Source organism: Lepidothrix coronata, unplaced genomic scaffold, assembly GCF_001604755.1.
Source record: "Lepidothrix coronata isolate B3197 unplaced genomic scaffold, Lepidothrix_coronata-1.0 Scaffold125, whole genome shotgun sequence".
NCBI lineage: Eukaryota > Metazoa > Chordata > Aves > Passeriformes > Pipridae > Lepidothrix > Lepidothrix coronata.
In genome coordinates this window covers 1,798,379-1,821,722 of record NW_016690305.1, presented here as the reverse complement: position 1 = coordinate 1,821,722, position 23,344 = coordinate 1,798,379, and the positions used below count along the sequence as shown (strand labels likewise).

Genomic DNA, 23,344 nt, shown 5'->3' with positions numbered 1-23,344 from the left:
TCAGGAACAACTAGCCAGGAGGGCGACGAAACCAAAGCAAGCCAGGCCTAATTTAAACAATTACAGAATTAGTCATCACTGGACTAAGTAGTATTTAGAGTAGTATTCAGACAATAAGTTCAACATATGCCACACTGATGCCCTCAGCAGTTGCAAAATAGAATTAGAAAACTAACATTTATTAAATCAATTTGAATTTTAATATACATTTCAAGAATGTGGCAGCATAAAAGGAAATGTTTTTAAAAACAACCTGAATCTACCATTTGCAGTTTTACATGAACCATCAGGGCTCTCCTGTCGACAGCTCCAAAACACGCTTGACCTAAATTCTCCAACTTTTGGTACCACACTGGATGCAGCAGTGAGATAGTAAAGATTCCAAATACTCCCACATTTCTGGAGCAAAGGTACTTTGTATTTAATTTAATGAAAGTCCTAAAAATGTACCATCAACAATCTCAGCAAAACTTAACAGCTCTGCAAAAGCATTCCCAAACAACCCATGCTGTGCAGTTCACTCCCAGCTCCGGGGGCTGCTTCGCTTACACGTAGTGGACTAATAAACAGATTTACATTAGTAGGTCACGATCAAACCACCAAATTAGGAACTGGTAGGATCCTTCTGGGTCAACACAAAAATCACATACAAGTTTAACTAAATACATTTTAATAGGACATCGTTAAATCTCAGGAGGGCTAAAAAACACAGATCTTAGGTACTCGGGTTGGCAAATAAAGACAAGAATACTAAGAAGCATTTTCCACCATTTACTCATTATCAAAAATATTTTTCAACTCTTCTTGCAAAACAAAAACAAAAAAGTACAGACTGGACACGTACATCACATTTTTCTTCCTATGGCTTTAACCCCCCACCCTGCCCACCCCACAGAAAAGACGGGGGGAGAAACAAACCAAAACCAACAAAAAGCTCTGACCACATTCACAGAAAATGACACCATGGTACACTACAAAACAAAAGGAGGTGCCATTTGTGTCCAAAGGGGTTTGCTCATGTCTCCGGTGAGGAACCGCCACTGTACGTGCTTTGTGCCAGGTCAAAGCCCCCGGCACCGCCTGCGGGCAAGGGAAGGTGGGAGCAGGGGAGGAACTCAACAACCCACACGCTGCTGAACACGCCCTTGAAACAGGAATTGCCTTTGAGATGAGACAGAAACGCTCGTGTTCCAGTCAGCCCACCCTCAGGTTGTGCTGTATCACTGCAAGAGGAGAGATTTTTGCCTTCCCAGAGCAGTCTGACTTTTGTAACTGCACGGCTAAACTCTTGGGCCCCCTGCTTAGGGATTGTGCTGGAATCAACCATTTTTGTGTAAAACTGAGTTCCTGACAGGAATTCTTTCACTGTAACACTTTTCCAGATAAGCTCTCGACAACTTTGGGTTATGTTTCCATTTTCGAGCCTTTTGGCCCAGGTTGGCTGAAAAGCACTGACCTTCAAAAGCTACTTTTAGCATTTTAGCAGAAAATGAGATAGATTTGGGGTGGAGTGAGCTATACATAGCTTATTGTGTTTAGCAAACACCCAGAATGTTTGACCTTGGACAGCCATCGATCCTCTGCCCTGGCTGGAAGGTGCCTGTCAGTGGAGAACTCCCCTCAGAGGGAGGAGCTGTCATGGTACAAACTGGATCAAAGTCCGCCCAGTGCTGTGGAATCTCTGTATCCTGGCACTGAAGGGGGAAAATCAGCCAAGGGGTCTCTCTGTAACCCACAACCCCCCTTCTCTTCTCTAGAAGCAACAGCAGTAAAACCAGCAGGAACTCAAGAAAAAACCAGGGGGAGCAGGAAAGGGAGAGGATGGTGCTACCAAAAGTGGAGCCTTGGCTGGGTCCAAGCGCTGTTCTCCCCCTGCCAAAGCCAGCAGTGACATCACCCAGGGGGAGCTGGCACAGAGGGGTGACTGAGCAGGGACATGGCCCTGGAGCTGCCAGGGGTGATGTTGTTCCCAGGACGGTGTATCCGAGCAGTCTGACCCGGTATCTGCCCGACCCTCCTGCCCCTGCCTGCAGCCTGAGCTGCCTTCTGGCCTGTCAGCTTTGTAATGTATTTACTAATCCTGTCTGTAATTGTGAGCTGTTCCCTAGAGCAGATACCCAGTTCCCACAGGCAGCCAGTACCTACCCTTGCCAGACTGTGTCCTCCTCCTGCCTTTCCCACAGGAGTACCGGGGCATTCCCTGGTCACGGTGACTGTAACCCCTCGACAGCCAGTCTTCCACAGCACAGTGTAGCACCGTTGAGATGGACTAACCGGATGCCACTGCTCTACACTGGAGCCGAAGCTTTGACTGAGCACAAAGCACGAGCAAGTACAATGAGGTCAATATATTCCTGTCAAAGATCTTGTGATAAAATCATTTACATCAGCAATCGATCTCAAACTATGAGGTGCTGTAAGAACTAAAAACAGTTTTAGGGTAACTCCTCCATTATCTGCAACTATTTCCCAGACACTAATACACAGAACATAGCAATGAAAAACACTTGATACAAGTGATCTAAACGCAGGAGCTCCAGCAAGTTAAACAGAACCATAGCTGCCTTAAACCTGTAGCAGTTCCCCTACGGAGGGCAGGGAAAAGAAAGACAGACTCAGCAGTCATATCTCATGTCTATAGCTTCATCCAAACTTTTCTCATCGTGTGTACTGGCAGCTAAAAACGTCGTTACTGGTGACCCTGTCACATTGATTACACTGGTGCTCGTGCTGGCATTGCGCACCGCAATGCTCGTCACGTTAATGCCCAAAGTCAGCCGGGTCTGCTCCAAGGCCTTTTCTGGCACTGCAAACGCCTCCAGCTTCTTCTCCCCGTTGGCCATGTAGGAGTTTTGGCAGCCACGGCATATGCAGTCAAGGCAGGCTTTGCGGTTCGAGTAGCAAGGGCAGCGTTGGCCACGGCAGGTAAGAACACTTGGATTTTGGGTGGCACGACCACATTTACACCCTTTCTTTTCTTGTGGCTTTTTATACACAGTTTTTGTTGGGCTTCCTGGCATAACGTTACTGCTGGGAACTTTCTCCTTTGCCTTGTCTTTCGTTTTCAGCACCCCCGGTTTGGCTTTCGGGTGGGATTTCTTAGGGGCATGTTCTAGGTTCTTTTTCATGCTTTTGTTAGACAGGAGCACAGTTTTACTGATTTTGGGGGTGGTGCCTCCGTTGGGTACAGTCGCAATGGGCTGCAGAGACATTTTGTTCTCCTGTTTCACCGTCACGGGAGCCGACGCTCCCAGGGTTGGGCCGCAGATGATGCTGGAGATGGGCAGAGGTTGGACCTTCTCGCTGTCGCTTTCGGAGCGGGACCGCTTCCTGTTCAACTTCACCACCTTGGGCGTGGCCGCCGTGCAGGAGATGCCGTGAGGAGAAGCCTCCGTGGACATGAAAATGTTATGGCTGAGGGGAGGGGGGGAGAGCTGCAGGAAGGGGCCGTTGGCCATGTTCGCCTCCAGGCCGGGCTGCAGGCCCGAGTCGCAGACCTCGGTGCCGGACACGGTCTCCAGGCTGCGCAGCACCTCCTCCACGCTGAGCAGCAGCGACCCGCCCGGCTTCATGTCCTCGCTGAAGCCGCAGATGTCGATGCCCGCGGGGCACAGGTCGCTGCCCGACACGGGGTCGCACACGGGCTGCAGGCCGCCCGGCAGCTCCTCCGTCTTGATGTAGTCCCCGGCGCCGCAGACGTCGATGGCGCTGGCGTGCTCCGGGGACGGCAGGCTCACCCCCAGCTTCTCCCCCGGCAGCCCGTTACAGCTGGGCAGCCCGTTGATGGCCGAGCCCCGGCCGTCGGCGTTGTGCGTGGCCTCGGGCACCGAGGGGAACCCCGCCGGGGCGTCGCTGGGCAGCTCCGAGGTGGAGGGGACCGGGGAATGTGTCAGGCACAGAGCCAGGGCCGCGTCGGAAGGTTTCTCGGCGTCCTCGTGCAGGGGGGACCCATCCTTGAGCAGGGCCAGCAGGTCTGCCGAGCAATCCACGGCCTGGATGATGTCCCGGGCCAGGGGCGTCTGTGTGATGTACTCGCACAGCTTCTTGTAGCAGTTCACCAGGATGCTCAGCTGCTTGTTCTCCTCAAACTGCTCATAGTCCTTGCACCAGCTACACGACGGTTTCATCATCATCTTCTTGCCTTTACAGGTTTTGCAGACATAGTGCTGGCATGTGGAGTTGGTGGGAGCAATAGGGTCTTGTAGCAAATTTCCTAAGGGAAAAAGGAAGAGGAAGATTACAATGGACTCAAGGCAGGTTTCCTGGACAGCAGGGGATTAATTTTTTGTACTGTCAAAAAAAATTGCCTCAGAAAGTTCAGCTGGTCACCAGAAAGCGTCCCATCCCAGTGACAGCCTGTATAAACCTCACAGCTGCCCATCTGCTTTTGAAACATTAAATAAGAAACCCATCCCACCATCACGGGTTGTGTGCTGCAGCCTTTACAAACACTCTCAGCTCCAATACCACCAAGCCCCTTGTCCCCTTCAGTTTTGTCCAGGAAAACTTATGGAACACACAAGATTTCTAGGACTTTACCAGAAGTGCAACTCCTGTGACAAGTTAATGCAGAGATTTTAATGGAATTAGGAAAAACAAATGGCAATAGAGCAGAGGGAAACTCTAAACAGGATGTAAAAACGATGGAACATCCACCCCGAAGGGGAAGGAAACACAGCAGACTCTGTGTTACTTTTCATTTAGTGTTTAGTGAAGCCATCAGAATGAAAGGATTTTCTCTGAGATCTTACTGTTAAGAATAAAAAACTACTAAAAATCAGTTGCTAAAGGAATCCACACACACCTGACAGCACAGAAAGTCTCAGACCCCCAGCACTGACAGTCTGGAAGGTTTTGTCTACAGATCCCCAAAACTGTAAAAGCCTGAAAGAGTGGTTTTGGTTTTCCTTAAAAACAACCTAAATATCACCTAAGGATAAAATGGGAAAGAACTAAAATTCTGTACAGAAACAACCCAAGGAGTTCCTATATCCAGCCAGTGACAAGACTGCTTTGCTATTTCCAGCCAGCTCCAGGCCAGGAAGATATTCCATCTCCCAAATTAAATTGCAGAGTATCTCTGCCATCCCAGCACCAGGGCTCCCCTCCTCTCCAAGCAGCACATTCTCAGCTTTGATCAGCCCCTTCTCCCAGAAGGAGCCTCTGTTGGATGAGTTACAGCCATCAGGGAATTCCCACCCAGATTTTCCAAAGTGAAAACATGCTGCTAAGGCAAATGAATAAAATTAAACCATTTGGGAAGAGGAAGCAAAATGCACATATCAAACTGACTGAGAGAACAAAACAAACATAACAGATACAAAGATATTTTCTCTCATTGCTCACTTGCCTGATACTTTTTCCCTGCATTCCCTGATCCCATTTTGGGAAAGGGCCGCTCCAGCCCCCACCTGAGCTGTCTTTCGGGAAGTGTGGCTTGATGTAAACTGGTTTTTGAGCCACAAATCACAAGAGTCAGTGCTGAAGTTGCCCTTAGATAGTATTTTTTTCATAAACTGAGCAAAATACAACTGTTTAGAAAGCTGGGAGGTGGCACAGACAGTGTCACCAGTGAGACCTGCCAGGACAGTGTGAGCAGACCCACCATGAGAAGACAGAAAACACTCTTCGAGTCAAGCCGTGGAGATTTAAAGCCAACAGGTGGAACTTGGAGTCACAGGGTCCAACCCACAGTGGGAATTCCCATTTTTGTTATCAGTTCCCTTGAAATGACACCATACAAGCAGAGGCAGAGGGGGCCACCATGGTCCTCAGAGGGATTTGATTTTGGGAGTCCCTAAGTCCCACGGGGAGGACAAAGCCAACACCTGAAACCACAGCACAAGTCGTGTCCCTCAGCAGGAGCTCACCAACACTGGAGCTGGAGCCTCTCCAGCAGGACAAGCAGGAGGCAAACACCCCAAACACTTCTTCCTTTAATGCTCTGACACTTCAGAGCCAGAGCTCCCATGGCCAAAAGCCACCAGCATTAACAGCTAATTAATACCCAATTAGAATCACAGAATCAGCTGGGTTGGAAGGGACCTCTGAGATCATCAAGTCCAACCCTTGATCCAACCCCGCTGTGGTTCCCAGCCCATGGCACTGATGCCACATCCAGTCTCACCTTAAACACCTCCAGGGACGGAGAATCCACCACTTCCCTGGGCACCCCATTCCAATGGCTGATTACCCTCTCTGGAAAGAAATTCTTCCTAATATCCAACCTAAACCTCCCCTGGCACAGCTTAAGACCATAATTAATTAATGACAAAGCAGCTGGGTGTGCTCCTCGCCCCCCTTTGCTCCCCCCGATGCTAAGGCTGAGTTCTGATGCTTTACAGAACTAAAACACAGCAGCGACGGGGCCAAATAAACCAGATACCATTTTAACTCCTAATTAGATTTTTAAAAAGGCATCGCCAACTGTGCGTTTTATTCCTCCCAAAATACATTTGGCTGGAACTCCTGAGTGAGTAGGAATGCTAAAAGAGGGTACAGCAAAATTTAAATTTCCAGAAGCTCCGAGGGAAAACCAGACGGACCGACAAGAAAAAACACTCCCCCTGCTCTCACTGAGGCTGCTCTCAGTAAATGCCAGGCAACCTACACGGGAGAGACATCGGGAATGCCTGGGCTGGGGGAAGAGTTTCAGTTGGAGCTCGGAGCTCACTGAATATTCATTCTCCAAAGTTTCTCTCGCCTCTGGATTCTGTGGCAGAGCTTTAGTATTGGTAAGTTAAAAAAAGGAAAGCCAACCATGAGATGCCAACTGCCAATGAAGTTTCATCCCTGAGATGCCCAGGAGTGGTGCCCAGCGAGCAGCACAGTCCCACACACACAGCCCTGAGCTGCCCCCTCAACCTGCAGGTTTCCACTGCAAGGCCAAGACTACACCTTTGCCTGGTGCCCATCAGTGCCACCCCTCTCTATAAATGGAATAATTTATATAGATCTGTAAGAAGTAAAAATGGTGGGCCCTGAGAACGTGATAGTTTTTCACAGTAACAATTTAACATTTCTCTAAGGTAAATTGAATTTGTCGTTCTCCCGAGCAGCCACTCGCCCCTGTGAGATCCTCCACGGTTACTCTTCAGGCCTCCACTGCACTGCCCTCCGGGGCTCGGTGTTCCTAAACCTTGCCCTGTCTGTCCCCTCTTTTGCAAGGGCTGTATTGATACACCCAAAGCAGAATCACGTTCTTACAAAGCCTCCAATAAGAGACTTCCCCTCCACACCAGCTCTTAACTACCCAACTTCCAGAAAGCTTGACTTAACATGAGCACTCACATTCCATGAGCAGCATGCACAGGGGAAAGACTTCTAATACCTGATTTGCCAACGAGTCCTGGACAGGCTGCACCGGCAGGGAGGTCACTTAAAGCACAAGCAATACTTCCTATTGTGTTCCTTAATGAGCATCACTTCACAGCTGCAGGGACAGGGGAAGCACCTGCAAATTGTATCTCTGGGACCGAAGGGAGAAGAGGGATTGGGAATCACAGCAAACGGATGAAGTTCACTGGGAAGAAAGGCTTGGAACAGTCACCTCCTGCCTTTCTCACCAGGGAGCAGAAAAGGGGCTGAACACAAATAACTCATTTAGGGTCCTTGGAAATGCTACTGAAACATAATTATCCTGCCTTTTTTACCAACTTCAAATCTTAAGAATCACATTATTAAATCTTAATTTCATGAAGTGAAATAGAAAAAAGTATATCAATTTTTGTTACGAATAGAAATGAATGTGTGGCTGGGGTTGGTCTCTAACATTGGTCAGGCAGAGAATCTTTAATCCTCAGCTGCACTGGGGTCACCAGGACCCCCTGGCTCTGCAGGGCACAGGCAGCACTGGGAGCTCCTCTCACTCCACTGTGCTCTCCCACTGTGGTAGGATGACACCCACGGAAAAGAGGAGCTCACCTGCCCCAGTCAATCTGTGCACATCAAACATCACAATTACAGTGACCCTGATTTCACTGTTAAACCAAGACTGCAGGGCTAGAAGTGCTGAGGAACAGGAAGCTCCATCCCTCTGGAGCAACATACATGGCAAGGACCCCAAAGTCACATCCAGAAGCTGGACTGCTACACTTCCAGCCTTTTCATTTCTGGATGAAACGGGATCTGATTGTTTCTACTAAAATAATTACCAAGAGCCAGTGAGCTCCAACAAATTGCCTCACTGAGGCTCCAGAGCTCAGCAAAAGGACAGGAGCTGGTTCACTCCACAGTGTCCAGCCATCCATCCACCTGCAGCTGCTCCTGGAAAGAAAAGCTCTGCTCTCCCCTCCACTCTCCCACCCCACACAGCACCTTTCCACCTCAGGAATGATCAGCTGGAGCCCACTGAAGAACAAGCAGCTCCAAGAGGCTTCAAAGCAAAGCATGCAAAAGGAAACCCCCTCCCAAAGCACAGCATCTCCCGGGCACTGTTTGCAGAGCTCCTGCCGACAGACAGGCAGGCATATGATGAGCAGTGAAAAGGTCTGTCAGCCATCTGCAGAGGGAGAAAATAAACGGGGAAGATCTGGCTGATCCGGGGGGATCTGCATCCTTACTAAAGGAGAAGGGAACTACACACACAGCTCACAGAGGGCAGAGCAAGGGTTAAGTGCCAGGGATGGCACAGCAGGGAAAGGTCTCCATCCACAGCCCCCCAGCCCTCCCCCGTGGGCCGTAGCTGGTGGGGCTGATGGACTTCCCCAACACTGCCCCAGGACTCAGAGTGCCCAGCCCCGACCCTGCCCTGCTCCACTGCTCCAGGCAGGACAATGTTTGGCAGCCCCTCCCAGCACACAGGACCTGCCTGGATCCCCTGGCAGAGGTGCCCTTCACCCAGGATCAGGGATCCCACCCACTGCAGTGTTCCCAAAACACCCCAGCGTTTGCAGCGACCACACTCTTGGCTGATGGACACAAATACACACATTCCCAGTATTCCCAGTGCAAAGCTCTGAACCCACGTCTGAAACACGGGTGGAAGCAAGGGGAGTTCACAATGACAACACTGGAAATATTATCCTTTCAGGGGGGTTGAGACAAGAGTTTGTAGACAGAAATAGTTTCATTCAGCCAAAACCAAAAAAATAAAAAATAAAAAACCCCCAAGCTTCCCAGCACAGAGGAACAGAGAGAGTTCACCTGGGAACTCAGGGACACCACTGAAGACACCACCTTGCCCTCAGATCACCACAACTCCCACAACAGTGCCACTGGAATCCAACCAAAGACAGTCACAACCACTGACAGATTCCCGTGGGGTGAAATGGAAATGTGGGACACAAAATAGCATTAACAACCCCCCCAAACCAACTAAAAATACTTATTTCAAAATTTCATTAGAGAAAACATTCTGCTGGCTGTTGGATATTCCTGAGCATCCTGCATCAACAAACAACTAGGAAAAATGACCTACAGAAAGTATTAGCCTCATATAGGGATGGTCGTGACTAATGAATTAATGACTGTAACTCTTTGGAGGAATAAAAAGGGCACTATTTTTGCCTGAACACCATGGGAACCCAAATTAACCATGATCAGAAGATAGACTATTTTTCTGCATATTTGGAGAATTACAGTCAATCTCTTCAGCTAAACTTCAAGGAAAAAAAAAATGACAACAAATTGCATTTGAAGTGCAGAAGGGACTGCCTTCTTCTCAGGGTCCACACCCTGCATAAGAAACAACAGAACATATTCACTAAGTCCTATGTCAAAGTTTTATTTCTGTTTGAAAGTCTTTGTGTTTACAAAATCCCTGACTGGAAGAATTCTAAATGTATTTTTAACAGAATAGGTGCTAAAGTTCAAACTTTGAGGCTAAAAAAAAAAAAAAAAATTCATTATTTTCACCATCCAGAGTAAAATTTTCACATAATGCTGCTTTTTAAAAGTCAAGGTTGTTATATTTTCAGAGGTTTCAAATAGCAAAGTTAACATCTCTCCTCTAGGTGTAAGATTAATGTGTTTGCATGCAGCAGAAACGCTCCAAAGAGTTAAAAGCTGCTTTGAAAGTTACTGATTGAGTCGATCACATTCCCCAGTCGATCACATTCCCCGAGCAAACCAAAGAGGAATGAAAACCATTTTCCCCCCCAAACAGAAGCGCTTGCACAAGGTTAGCTGGGCACTCCTGGAGGAAACTGTGCTCCCCGAGGCCCCTGAGTAGGAGCCAGCCCTGAGCACACACAGAATAACAAATTACTGAAGGACTTGGGAGTCACTCCTGGGAGGAGCAGGGAAACCTGTGCTGTCCAACAAGCACCGTGCTCGAGGAAGGCTGTGCTGGGCACCAGCTCTCCACTCAGTTACTGCACTCACAACGAACTCCAGTGGAACATCCAGGAATGCTCAGTCCATATTTACACAACCTAATCTGCAAATGGTGAGATGGCAAAGAAAACAAACCCAGAGGAAGGTGTTTGAGTGCCCTGTGCCCACAGACTGGGACAACTCGGCCATCCCATAAAGGTGCCTCTTGGCCACACATTAACTCCTCTTGGCCCACTCTGGAAGGCAATGGTTTAATCACTGTCCTCAGGGACCAGCAGAGCCCATCCATCCCCTCCAGAGCCTCGACAGGAACACTCATCTCCAATCCCATCAGAGCAAACACTGAACCTCCCCTGGAAACCACTGCCAGCCAGCCACGGGGGAAACCAGAGCCACTTCTCTTCCTACTCCTCCTTTCCTTCTGAGACAGCAGCATCTGGAGTTTGGAAACCACTCCCAGTTCAACGGGGAGGAGCTGACGTTATCAACACTTCTGCAGTGACAAGGCACTGCCCCCCAGAGTCGCACCCGGGATTTAAAAACAGGAAAGGGACGCAGGGAATCGGAGTGGGCAGATTTTGAGAGGAAGAGAAATCATCCCACGTGTTCTTGGCTAAAAATCGGTGCCCTCAGAGATGTGAGTGGACATCTGATAGACAACTGCTTCTCCAAAAGAAGAAGAAAAGGAACACCCGCAGCAGGAGGTATTTGAGAGGTACCCAGGCCCCCAGTCCACGCTCCCCGGTGGCTGTTTCAGAGATTTTGCTTATTCTGCACATTCTTCACAAATTCCAAAGTATTTTGGCAACTACTCATGTAATTTTTAAGGGGAAAATAACATACTTTTAAAAAACCACCATAAGGTGATACCTGGAGAGTATTTTCATCATTGAAAAAAAGAAAATGTCAATGAAAAAATACCTAAAAAAAAGCCCAGAGCCAGATCACTTCTCAAACATAAAAGGCAACTCCAATCATGAATCAGTCTTCACTCTCCTTAATCCAGGGAGAACAGACAAGGAAGGAGAGTTCTAGGCTAAACTCTTCCATCACAAAACTTAAATACACTTTTTCACTTTAAGACTTTGATATCTGGGTTTAGCTCAGCCATGCTCATTTCCCAAACAGTAAAACCAGTACCATGCATATAATTAAGTTTTATTACAGTGGGAATTTCTTTCTTCTCCCTCCTTCCATCTCTGTGCCAGGAAACTGAATTTTCTAGGAAGTTTCAGTCTGTTTAGGTGCCACTCAACCCTGTCCCCTTCTCCGAGGGACAGCAGGTAAGTGCTGCCTGCCCCAGGCTGTCTCCCTGCATCCCTGTCTCTCCTCCTCCATCACTGACAGGGAAACTGCTCACTCCAGAGCCAAAATTCCCTGGCATTCCCCTTGCTTGTGGTGCTGCTTCCCCCAGAAACTTGCAGGAATGTTCACATCAAAGATTAATCAAACTGTACAGGCCTAATTCCCATCATTTCCCGGTGACCAAGTGCAGCCCAAAGCACTGGGACACCCCTGAGGACACCCGGACCAGGGAGGGGTGTGAGGGACACAGCACCTCAGAGAGGGGGGAGGAAGAAGAGGAGGAGCCTTCACATGGACAAAAGGGCACAAAGATGGAGAATTTTACACAACCACATGGGGGAATGTCAAACCCAGCCAGCAGAATGGGCCCCATAATTCCACTGATAAGTATAATTGCTTATAACATGTAATTATATTATACACTCCATTCGACCTATACTGGCAGTATAAAACTCTCAAAAACAGCCTGTTACATTTACACAAGAGCAGGAGGGAACTATCCCTACACTAATCTTTACACAGGAAAACAAACAGTCAGCAGTTTTTATTTGATTTTTTGGCAATCCATGGCATTCCCACGCTTGGGAGTTGCTTCCACGATGCTACTGCACCCCTGAGCCTCCAACCCCCTGACCAGAACCACCAGGAGCTGCCTCAGAACACTCGGGGGGGGCTGCAGGAGGCACCAGGCAGGGCTCTCATGGGCTTTCTTTGTTCCTCCCCACCCCTAATCTCCCTACAGCCACGTGTTGTCTCACATCCCCTTCCTTGGATTACAGGATGTGTAAGACAAGAACTGTGTTCCCATCCTGTATTTCGCAGCCGGGTTCCTGGCCAGGCATGAAGTGCTGTCCCACAGCCCTGCCACCTCCCTGGCACTTTCCCACTCTGAATCAGCACTAACAATCTTTCACACCCCTTTGAAATATCTGCCAGGGGTTCCAGGGTGAGGTTTCCCGTGGAGAAAACGCTCAGCTGATCTGACTGGCAACTGTGTCTCCTACAATTCAACTGAGTTTCGGAGAGGGCTGTTATTGCTGAAAAGCAGCTGAACCTCTGATTGACCTGCAGTGACCTACCTGGGATTTGAACCTGAGAAAGGCACTGTTGGGAGAATTTTATCCCAACAGGCAGGACTTTTAAAACATACAAGTTTGCTGCATAAATTCTACTAAACTATTTTTAAACTAAACATGGTGTTAATATGCAACTTAATAATAATCCCTTTATTCCAGAGACTGGAACTTGTATTTCACATCTTCCAAACACACAAGGCACAGCCTCTCTGCCTAATGCACACTCGGGAGCAGTTATTTTTAAGTTGTAAAAGCTCTAGGAAATACTGTCTTATACATCCCTGTAAAAGGATGATGTATCACCGCCAGCACTGTCCAGGAAACTGTCACATGATCACACTTAAGTCCTAGAAACACACACACGGCCAGAGCAGAAGTGAACCTTCATCCCCCACGAGGCAGGAGGAGCCCTGAACCCCCCCAGCAGCCTCAGTGACACACTGTGTTTGCATTTGGGCTTTGTCCTGCTCAGCTCTGTGTGTGCCAATCCGAGTCTGAAACCAGAGCTGCAGTTAGAATCTTATCATCAACAGGGGCCCAAAAGCTTCTGCCAGCCCTGCTCTGTGAGCTGGGTACAGCACTGTGGGACCACAAGGAAATACTCTGGGAACACAGGGGAAGCCAAAGAACGTCAGGTTTGTAGAGCTGGCGCTCATTTCCCCTAAAAACTGTTCCCTAAAATTAAAGGGACAATCCTGAGTGTGGAATTCAGACCTACAGCCTAACAAAGCACCGCAGGATACACAGAGATCACACACTGAGGGAATGGCACAAGGAGCACTCACTTGGGGAGTAACTTCCCAAGGGAATTCCTGCAAGGGAATTCCTGCACTTGAGACTTGAACTACCACTGATAATTCAGGCACCATTTCTCCAACAAAGCACAGTTTTTACACCTTTACAGTCCAGACAGCATCTGCTGAGGTCTGTGTATGGGAAGTGCCCCCAGAAGACACCCAGAGCCCTGTGCACAGGAACCCAGAGCCAGGCCTTGGATCTCATGGCCCAAACAGACAAACAGGGTAGAAAGGAGTGGGCATCTGACAACCTTTTATGAATTTAAATTTTAAAAATACCAAAACCACAAACAAACAAAACCAACCCCACACTGTAAAGTTTTGGGTGGTCATTGCACCCACTGTTGTGATCTCCCAATGCAATCTTTACTTCAGTACTTTTAAAACACCCACATTAAAAAGGTTCTGACAGTTGGATAGTTTCAGTGACTTTAAACATGCAGAAGCCCTTAGCACTGAAGTACAGAACAGAAAAAGAGCATTTTAAAAATACCCCAGCGAGGTCAGAGGGATCAAGAGTGAAGGAGGCACCAACAGAAGTGGGAGGAAAGGAACACAACAAGCAAACAAGAAAAAGAAGGTGGATTTGGCTTTACCAGTGTGATCTGCAGGTTTGTGGGTGCTGGGGAACCCCAGAGTGGGCAGTGCTGCCTGCAGGGTCCAGAGAGACACCTGAGGAACTGCAGGACACAAACTCTTTTACTGTAGAGCTTCAAAAAGAGCCTGGAATTTCCTGAGGCCTCTGGACGTGCCACCCACAAACAGGAGCCCAGGGGCAGAGATAAGGCTGGGTAATCACTCAGGCTAAATACTGAAATAAACAGCAGCTCCAGTTATCTGAAAGCTGGACACAGCAGGGAAAACATAAACCAAAGGAATAACCTTGACATTCAATTAAAATAAAGGATGAAGAGAGAAAGGGGGACCATGAAGGATAGTCTGTAAGTAGGAACATTCATGGAGGCACAAGGCAAGAGAAGAAAACAAACTAAAAAGCGTGGTTTGCTCTACCAAACTCAGAGTGAGAGAAAAGCTAAGCAAGAAAAAAAGCTGAAGAGGGGAAAAAAATATTCAGAAATTTGGGCAGAGACAAATTAAAGATAGACGATTTCAATAGCACAGAGTGTAAAAACAGGATTGCAAAAGGCCAAGAAGGGAAGAAGTCAAGGCAAGCAGAACAAAGAACACATTTCAGAAGACCAGGCTTAAAGTGGAGAGCCCAGATAGCACAGCAGTTAGAAACACACAGTCCCTATGTAAATAGCTTATTAAAAACAAATCAGAACAATATTTGCATATTTTTAGGCAAAAGCACTCTGGTGATTGACCCAAAGCAGGAAGGACTTACGGGGAAAAAGCACAGTCAGGGCTGAATTAACCAGCCTAAGGTAATAAGAAATAAAGAGCAGAGGTGCATCAATACTGACATCAGGGTTCCAGGAGGAAAAAACACCTCAAATTACTCCAGGAAGTGACGCTGCAGAGATCCTGGGAACGGGCTCCCTCCTTCCCACTACAAACAAGATCCCTATTTTCTAAGTCTTTAAATGGGAGGAGCCAATAGCTGGAGGAGAGGAGGGATAGGAAGCATCCAACACTGGCTTAGCAGCCTCGACAGCTGAAACCCTCCCCCTGAAAATAAATACAATATTTCACTTTATAAACCCCAGTGATTCAATTCAAGCCGAGTGTGAGCACACACAGCAGCAACGACAAACACGGGCAGGAAAACACGAACGCACAGAGCCGGGGCTCAAAACTACCGCAGGGAAAGAAGGAGAATTAACAAATTAATCAACCGAGAGGTCCAAGAGCTCCGAGCCCTCTCCCTACGCCGACCGAAGCTGCAAAGGGAAGTTCAAGAAGGGCTGACAGCTTATCCCAGAGCTTCCTCCCGAAGGGCCACGTGCCCCCACTCCACAGACACAGCAGGACGCGGTTCCTTCCCAGCGCTCCCCAGCCTGGAACACCGAAATTCCAGACGCTCCCTTTGCCCACAGAACGCTCTTTTTTTTTGGGGGGGGGGGAATGGGAGTGGGGAAGGCCCAGCAGACCTTCGGCCCGTTTGCTTTTTATGGTGATTATTGTCACAGGGCATATAGGCACATTAAAAAAAATCAATTATTGTTTATGCCCGCCCCAAATTCCTGGCTTTCAATCGGAATTACTTTTTGTTTACATTTCAAGGGGGAGGGAAGGAAAGTTAGCAGTTCCTCTTTCCCTACCTCCACGGTCTGGGGATTGTTTGGAGTATCTTTTACCACGCTGGCTCTTAGTCGTGGCTTTTTTAAAGCGATTAACTCCACCATGGCAGGGTATTCCAACAGCCACTCCAGCGGGGTGTTCCGACAGCCGCTGGCTCCCGCACCCCGGAGCGGTGCCCGCAGCACGGCGCCGTGTTTTGGGGAGCTCCCACAGCCCCGTGCCCGCCCTGCCCCGCGCCGGGGGCGGGATTATCCCGACACTCTTCCCACTGCACCTTCCCGAGCCGCCCCCCCGGCGGGGCCGCGAAACTTTCCCTGGAGCTGCCCCGGGCCGGGGCGAGGCCAGGCCGGCACAGCCCCGGTACAGCCCCGGCCCGGCCCGGCCCAGGGCCGTGCGGGAGCCCCGGGCAGCCTCATTGTGCAGGAACAAAAGAAAGATCCTCACCGCACACGCAGCAGGAGAGGGACTGCCTGAAGTAGGGCAGGAGCTTGTTAATCTCGGAAAAGGACTGGGGGTCCCCCGGGTCGTAGTTGAGCACCAGGCGGCTCGCGGACACGTAGAGAGCAGTGGCATTCACGGGGTTCATCGCCGCCGCTCGCTCGCCGCCGGCTCCGCGCTGAGAAGAAGGTCCGCGCGGGCGGCGGGCGCGGGTGGCCCCGGGGCGGGGGCCGCCCGGGTGTCACCTTGGTCCGGGCCGCCCGGGGCCGCGCGGCGGCGGCGGCAGCGCGGAGGGGCCGCGCCGGCTCCTCCTCCGCCCCCCGCGGGGCCTCGCTGCGAGCGGCGCCTCGGCGCGGGCGGCGGCGGCCGCGCTACTGCAGCTGCGGGCGGGCCATGCCCGCACCGCGGGCCCTGCTGCTGTCGGCGCCTCCCTCAGCGGCGGCCCGGCATGGCGGCGGCCGCAGGCACGAACCGCGGGCGGGCGCGGGGCGGCGGCGGCGGGGCCGCGCTGCCCGGGGCGGCGGGGGCGGCGGGGCTGTGCGCGGGCTCAGCGCGGCCGCATCCCCCGGCGGGGCGGCGGGCCGGGGCAGGGCCGGGCCGGGCCGGGCCGCTCCGCTGGCGCCGTTAGTCCGCCCGTCACTGCGGGGCCATCGCCGCGCCCGCTGCGCGCATGCGCCGCCCGCGCCCCGCAACGGGGGGCCGCGCCAGCGCCCCCCAGCGGCGCCCGCGCCCCGCCGCGAGACACGGGCTGCGCGCGCCCGCCGCACGGGGGCGGGGCCCATGGGGGGGGGGCGCGCGCCGCTGACACGCCGTGAGGCGCGGGCTGAGGGAGCGGGAGCGGCGTCGGCCCGGGAGTGCCCCACACACCGGGAACCACGGGCTGAGGGAGCGGGAGCGGCCCGGGAGTGCCCCACACACCGGGAACCACGGGCTGAGGGAGCGGGAGCGGCCCGAGAGTGCCCCACACACCGGGAACCACGGGCTGAGGGAGCGGGAGCGGCCCGGGAGTGCCCCACACACCGGGAACCACGGCCTGAGGGGCGCCATCGGCCCGGGAGTGCCCCACACACCGGGAACCACGGGCTGAGGGAGCGGGAGAGGCATCGGCCCGCGAGTGCCCCACACACCGTGAACCACGGGCTGAGGGGCCGCCATCGGCCCGGGAGCGCCTCACACACCGTGAGCCACAGGCTCACGGCCTCAGCCACGGCCTCGCACACCGCCACGGGTTCAGGGAGAAGCTCAGCCGCGGGCTCACACCGCGCCCCGCGCTCTCCCCGCTCTCCCCCGCCGCCGGCCGGTCCGGTCCCGCCCCTGACATGGCGAGCGCTCCCCGCCGGGGCTGAGGGGCGGCCCCGCCTCTGCCCTCGGGCCGCGCTGGGGCCGCGGCCGGGCCCGGCGGTACCGCGGGCTGCCCTCGGGCACGGAGCGGGCCCGGGCGAGCTGCGGGGCCCGGGCGGTGTCGGGAGCGCTGGCTCCGTGCGCGGGGGGTGCTCCGTGCTCACCGCCGGCCTCCCACACGCGGCACCGTGGATCCGTCCCGAGTGTTCTCGCTGAGACCCCCGCGCGCAGCACAGCAGTGCATGCACAGGCCGGGGCAGGGATGACCACAGCCACAGGAGGGGGGTAATGGCGGGAATTACTTGTATTTCCTCTGTAAGCACCAAGGCCGTCCCACAGATCTCCAGATCCTGTGTTGCAACACTGCCAGCACCGTCAGGCAGCCCCCTCCCTGCTTCTCTGCTCGGCCTTCTGGGGAACTGCCTGACACAGCTTCTCCTTTTCCCCACTTAGCCCTCGCAGTGTTCACCCAGAGTTGCCCATTGAACTAATCAAGGAGTTCCACCTGCACCTTTTAGTTCTTTGTTCTCCTCATGAATCCCCCCAGCTTTCCAGCCCAGCTCAAAATGAGTGTGCATGCAAAATCCAGGAATTTGGGTCTTGACTCCAGATACCCATTTAGCACCTGTGGTGCCCACCAGGCCGTGCAGCTCATTCCCCACCTGGCACTGTTCCACACAGCACGTGTGCTGCCTCGGTGCCTCTCCCAGCAGACCTACAACACCCTCATGCCCTCCCAGCAAACACTCAATAGCCATCCCTGGACCACAACGACTTGCTCAATCCCTGACTTGACTTCACTCCAAGGCACACCATCTTCATTCTCACCCTACTGTTGTATTGCTTGTAAAATGCCCAATTCCTTCTTCAGCTCACTGCCAGAAACACCTCCTGTGCTGAGCCAAGCCAGCAGGACTGAAATAACACCCAAGCAAATTCCCACCAAGTCCACGTTCTCATATACACCTCCCTGTATCACATCCTCTGCCAAACTCCAAACACAGTGTCCTGAACACTCATCTCCACCCCTCCCAACTCTGGCTCTTATGCAAGGAGCTTACTTGCACCCAAAGAGTTTTACCAGTCCTGTCTGATTTCTGGGATGTGCTCCTCTGGGGTATCGTGCACAAGCAGTTGCCACCGGTAGTGTTCCAGGACCGTCTCCATGTCCCCATCCACGGCATTACCCTGCACTGTTCTGATGGAGCTCATCAGGACGTTTGGATTTCACCTAAGCACAACTACAGTTCTGCCAAGACAGATAACATAAACCCTAGAATGGCAAGTAAATCTTACTCTTGAAAATTATGGTAATAATTGAATATGAAATTGTAAGAGTAGCAAGACTGACTAGGTCAGGTCATACCCTTTTGACCGGAGGAAGCCCATAGTGGTTTTTTTTCCCCACTATTCCTGGCTGATCTGCTGAATTTCACTTTTCTTCTAACCAGACCCTTGAGTTCAGGGTTTGCCTCCCTCCCCAGACAGTGCTGTTTGCTTAACTTTGAACAAGCCCTGAAACATCCAATAAACCATCAAGAGCACCCCTTTATCTCTGCAGTGGAAAACAAGGGTAGAATAGGGATGTTATTTCATTTTCCAGTTCCTATCAATGGTCTGCCAGTGGCTGTGCTTGGGAAAAACTAGACACTTAATTTAGATTAGGTTAGAACGCAGCCTATGAGCTCTGCCAAACACAGATATCTGCACTAATGTCCTGAGTCCTTGAGTGATAATTTCATGGGTTTGTTTCTCCTCTACAGCACTTGAACAGAATAAACATTTAGATCTCGGGGAATGGTTCTTTGTAAATGTATTGTAGAGAACAGGAGGTGTTGAGATCCTTCTGGTATGGGAGTGGTGCATCCTAAAGTGTCTCATTCCCACAGTGCTGTATCTTTAAGGGAAAATTATCAAGTGAGAAGAAGGAAATACAGGTCAGTAGATACACTGCCTCTGAAAGCTTGGATGTGAAGAAAAGGATGGGTTTTGTCGTTGTTTTGTTAGGGGGGGTGTTTTCTCCCTCAGACAACTGCCAATGGCAAGCTTGTTTCTAATTGCTTGCTTGTTTGACTTGATGTAGGTTTCCTTCTGTGTCACTGCATTTTGAATATGATGAAAAGAGAGGCAGGGAAAGAGCAGAGTGATTGTAACGGTTCCAACAACACAGTGTTTGCTGGGCTGATGTTATTAATGAATTAACAAAACAAATCACACACTAATAAATAGGAAATCACAGAAACTACAGAACAAAGGCACAACAAACATCCCCACGGCTTCTAAGAAAAGACCAAGACTGTCTTGCCAAAAAGCAGTCGGAGGAGCTGAGGAGGGTTAGCATGACTCTGCAAAGCCTGGGGGCCTTTGTTAGGTGGTCCCTGGCTACCTGCTCCCCCTTGTTACCATCCCAACAGACGCAGCTGCAGCAATTCACTTGTCTGTGCCTCTTTGATTTTGAATTTGCCCTGCGTTTTGTCTCCTAGGATTGTCCTTCCAGGTTTGTAACCCCCAGATGTCCAAGGGGGGTCCAACCACGTCTTTGGATCCTGGTGAAGCAGAGCATACAGGCCCCCCCAGCCCATTGGGTTTGCCTCACTTTGTATTCATGAATGAACATAGGCTTCCCCAGGAGAACATTGTTTACCCTCTGTGTTCAAAAGTGTTCTCTTACGTTATTCCAGAGTGGCCATGCCTTTTAGAAAGATATTCCAGTGGTTTGCTAATATGTTATCAACATCTCTCTCTGAGAATTGTTATTTTTGCTTTGAGAGGTTCATGCCTACGATGCCAGGGACACCCTATTTTTACAGGCTATAGAAGTGGCTGTAATGGCCCTTTTATTCAGGTTCACATCCACATACGAAGAAGCCAATTCTTGCTTTTTTATTTGGGTGTGGTTTTTGTAGCTTTTTTTGGAGGGGCCAAATAAAGACATCTGCATTATCAGTCTTAGGACCTGGAGTAGTGCAGTACAATTTGTGTCTTTACTGGTGCAAAGGAATTCCTTGTTCTAAGGCAGAGTGTTTCTTATCTGTTGTTGAACACTGAACACCCAGTGCTGTACAAACATTTTATAACAGTGTCTGTTAGACCCACCAGCTCTTTGCAACTGTGTGTGGGGTTTCGTTTGTTTGGGTTTTTCTTTTTAAACTATCTGCTACTTTTCAAAAACACCCAGCAAATAAACAAGGATCTATTTCTGGTTTGGATTCACAAGCACTTGAGAATGAATATTCCCCAACAATTTTAAGGTCCTTGGGATCTCAGAACAAAACCCACCCACTAAGTCACTATTGTTATGGGGTTTGCTTATTGTTCTCCACAAGCCAGTCACCCACAATTCCCTTCCTTCATTTGGGTCATATGTTTGAAGGGAATTTCGTAGGATGAATTTGTAGGACATGTTCTCCAGCATTTATTATTTAGCACAGCTTTCTCCCTTAGTTCTCCCAGCCCTTCCCCACCTGAGCCAGGCTGGTGGGCGTAGCTGCAGCAGCTTTTCTCCAGCTGTGTGATGTATTGTTAGACCATGCCTGGCCTAACAATTGTTCTGTTGGAATGGGCACCAAGTGTGGCCGTGCGTTCTGCAGATCATATGAGATCTTTGTAATCAAGTCCTCCTGTGGTTATTAAACTGTGTAGGTATAGGCAGAAGCCATGGGAGGTGTATCTGTGCAACTCTGAAGTTCTGTCAGATGAGGTCAAATCCCTCTTTTTTTTCTAGAATTGGACCTAAGAACTTTTATCAGATGCTGAATACGTTCTATGTTGCTCTACTTTATATTTACAAAAGTACCCTTTTGGGTTATTTTTGCCCTGTAGTGGTATTTACATGGACTGTATGAGTGACTTTTCTATTGTGGCTCATGTAAAAAACGTGTTTCCCTTACCTTTCCACTGTGTCACCAAAGAGATTGCCAACATCCCTGTTAGAGGCAGGAGGGTGTTGATAGAGCTCCCAGCAGTCCATCTCCTCACTGAAGCTGGCTGTTTGTTTCTGACATTGCTAAACAAGGAAGTTCAAGTTCTGCCCTGGTACTGTAAATCCCAAATCAGCTGCTTCTTGTTTAATCTGGGGGTTCTTGCCTTCTGTGTGCCAGAAGTCCTCTCAAGTCCTCTGTCAGCACAGGTGAGGCACCACTCTGCTCCTGCTCTAGCTCTTACCCGTGTGTGCCAGCTCAGGAGGATGACTCTTTCCAAATTGCATAGCAAGAGCTCAAAATTAATTTGGACAGCTTATTAAATTGTAATGGCTTGGGAGGGGTATGTGAGCAAGTTCTGCATTTGTATAATTGAATTGGCATAATTGAGCTGTCCATTGAATTTTGCTTCCAGGAGCATCGTTTCCTTCCCTCTGGACATCTTGCCAACTGCCCACTGGGCCGGGAGGGTGAGAAGTACTACACAAGCTCACACAGGGAGCCCCTCTCTCAAGAGCTCGGTTTTTAGCTCGGGGGTTTGTTTTATTATTTAAGCAGGGATTTAAGCAAGGATCTGGCCTTTCTTCTTTGGCTCTTAGTTGTAAGTGGGACAGAAAAACTGCTGGAAAACATTGGCCTTACTTGTTTCCTTGACTGCCTCGTTCCCAATCCAGGTAAATAAGGATTACTGTGACTTCCTAAAGGTGAGCTCTGAGATTCACGTGTCCTCTGCGCAGCTCTTCTCAGACCAGAGTGTGTCTGGTGCTCTGTAATGACAAACCTTCTGCCTGATGACAGGGAGATGGTTAATCCCTGTGCTACTTTTCCTTGTCCTGGAGTTGTAAGGCTGCAACTGCCTCTTTCGATATGGAATTTGTAGTTACTCCCCTCACAAACACTTTCTCTTCACCAGGAGGTCTCCCCACAGGCTTTTGTGAGAAACCAGTACAGACTGATTATTTCACTGTATCAGGCAAAGAATACAAAGTTCTCCCTTTTTTTTTTTTCTTTTTAACAGTGCAATCCCAGTATTTGATAGTTGATTAAAATATGTAATTCAGAGAATATGTCACCGAGACAATCCCATGGGGTACAGCATGTCTGAGGTGATCACAGCAGTCACCTCTGGCCTTTGTTTGACTTTGTGTCCTGTCTGAGGATACTGCTCAATTTTGAGTCCCCAGCTCATCTGTGGTGTGGGTTGTGAGTCTGGCTAAAACCTGGGCTTCCAGGAGTGCAGGAGGACAGAACTCCCTTTGGTTTGGAGCAGCACAAAGCAAGTAGAGATGATCTGGGATTAGCACTAAATAGTCAAGCTGATTCTGAGCCAAACTGTCAATGCAGAAATACTGGTTCAGCTCTGCATGTATTCCAGTTTCATTTGGGTTTAGAGGGAATGCTGCTGTACATAGTTTTCTGGGAACAAGAGTCTACCTCTTATACAGCTGAGTTACCCCTGTGACTTAAACAGATCAACTGCCATTGGTGACCTTGGGCTGTTTCTACAGGAGTACAGATTGATGATGGAACTGGCTTCTATTCACTACTTCTGTTTACTAAAAATAGACACTAATTACTATTTGACTGAACATGGGAAAGTTGAATAGCAGGAGACTCTTTTCTCATGGTTGAAAGTCCTCTTGTAACTGGATTTGGCCTCAAAATACTTTCTCCTCTTTCCCTGATTTGCATTGCGGGGGCTTCTTGAGAAACTGCCTGGAGAATTCTCGCTTTCTGCTGCAGCCCTGTGACAGCCTCTAACTTCACAACTCCAACAATACAGGGCTGTAAGAGCGACTGTGGCAGAGCCGAGTCCAGCACTGTGCTTCCAAAAGCAGGCAGTGACAAATACTTAGGAAACAGCAATAATACTGTAGCAGATTGTGTGATTTTTCCAGCACAGTCTTGCAGCAATTTGTGCCTCGTGGATCTACACAGACAGCAGCATTTCACATCCTGAGACAGGTCCTCCTCCATCGATGTGTCC

At 50.1% G+C, this 23,344-nt stretch overlaps 1 protein-coding gene across 2 annotated transcripts; it reads right to left on the bottom strand.

The window, feature by feature from the left end:
• Positions 1–653: 653 nt before the first annotated feature.
• Positions 654–16,291, bottom strand: MSL2 (male-specific lethal 2 homolog (Drosophila)). Of its 2 annotated transcripts, none has more exons than XM_017826362.1 (2): positions 16,103–16,291; positions 654–4,213 (listed from the first exon to the last, which is right to left on the bottom strand). In XM_017826362.1, the coding sequence occupies exons 1-2, from the start codon at positions 16,242–16,244 to the stop codon at positions 2,616–2,618; spliced, it is 1,740 nt and encodes a 579-aa protein (XP_017681851.1). In that variant the 5' UTR covers positions 16,245–16,291; the 3' UTR covers positions 654–2,615. The 2 variants fall into 2 exon arrangements, with proteins under 2 accessions (XP_017681851.1, XP_017681852.1); XM_017826363.1 differs by lacking the exon at positions 16,103–16,291 and adding an exon at positions 15,679–15,829.
• Positions 16,292–23,344: the final 7,053 nt, after the last annotated feature.

Excerpts from the sequence above, each read along its gene's own strand:
- MSL2 (XM_017826362.1), bottom strand. The coding sequence starts at position 16,244 with ATGAACCCCGTGAATGCCACTGCTCTCTACGTGTCCGCGAGCCGCCTG. Across the intron at positions 4,214-16,102 it reads CCTCTCCTGCTGCGTGTGCG|GAAATTTGCTACAAGACCCT; the intron begins GTGAGGATCTTT and ends TTTTTCCCTTAG.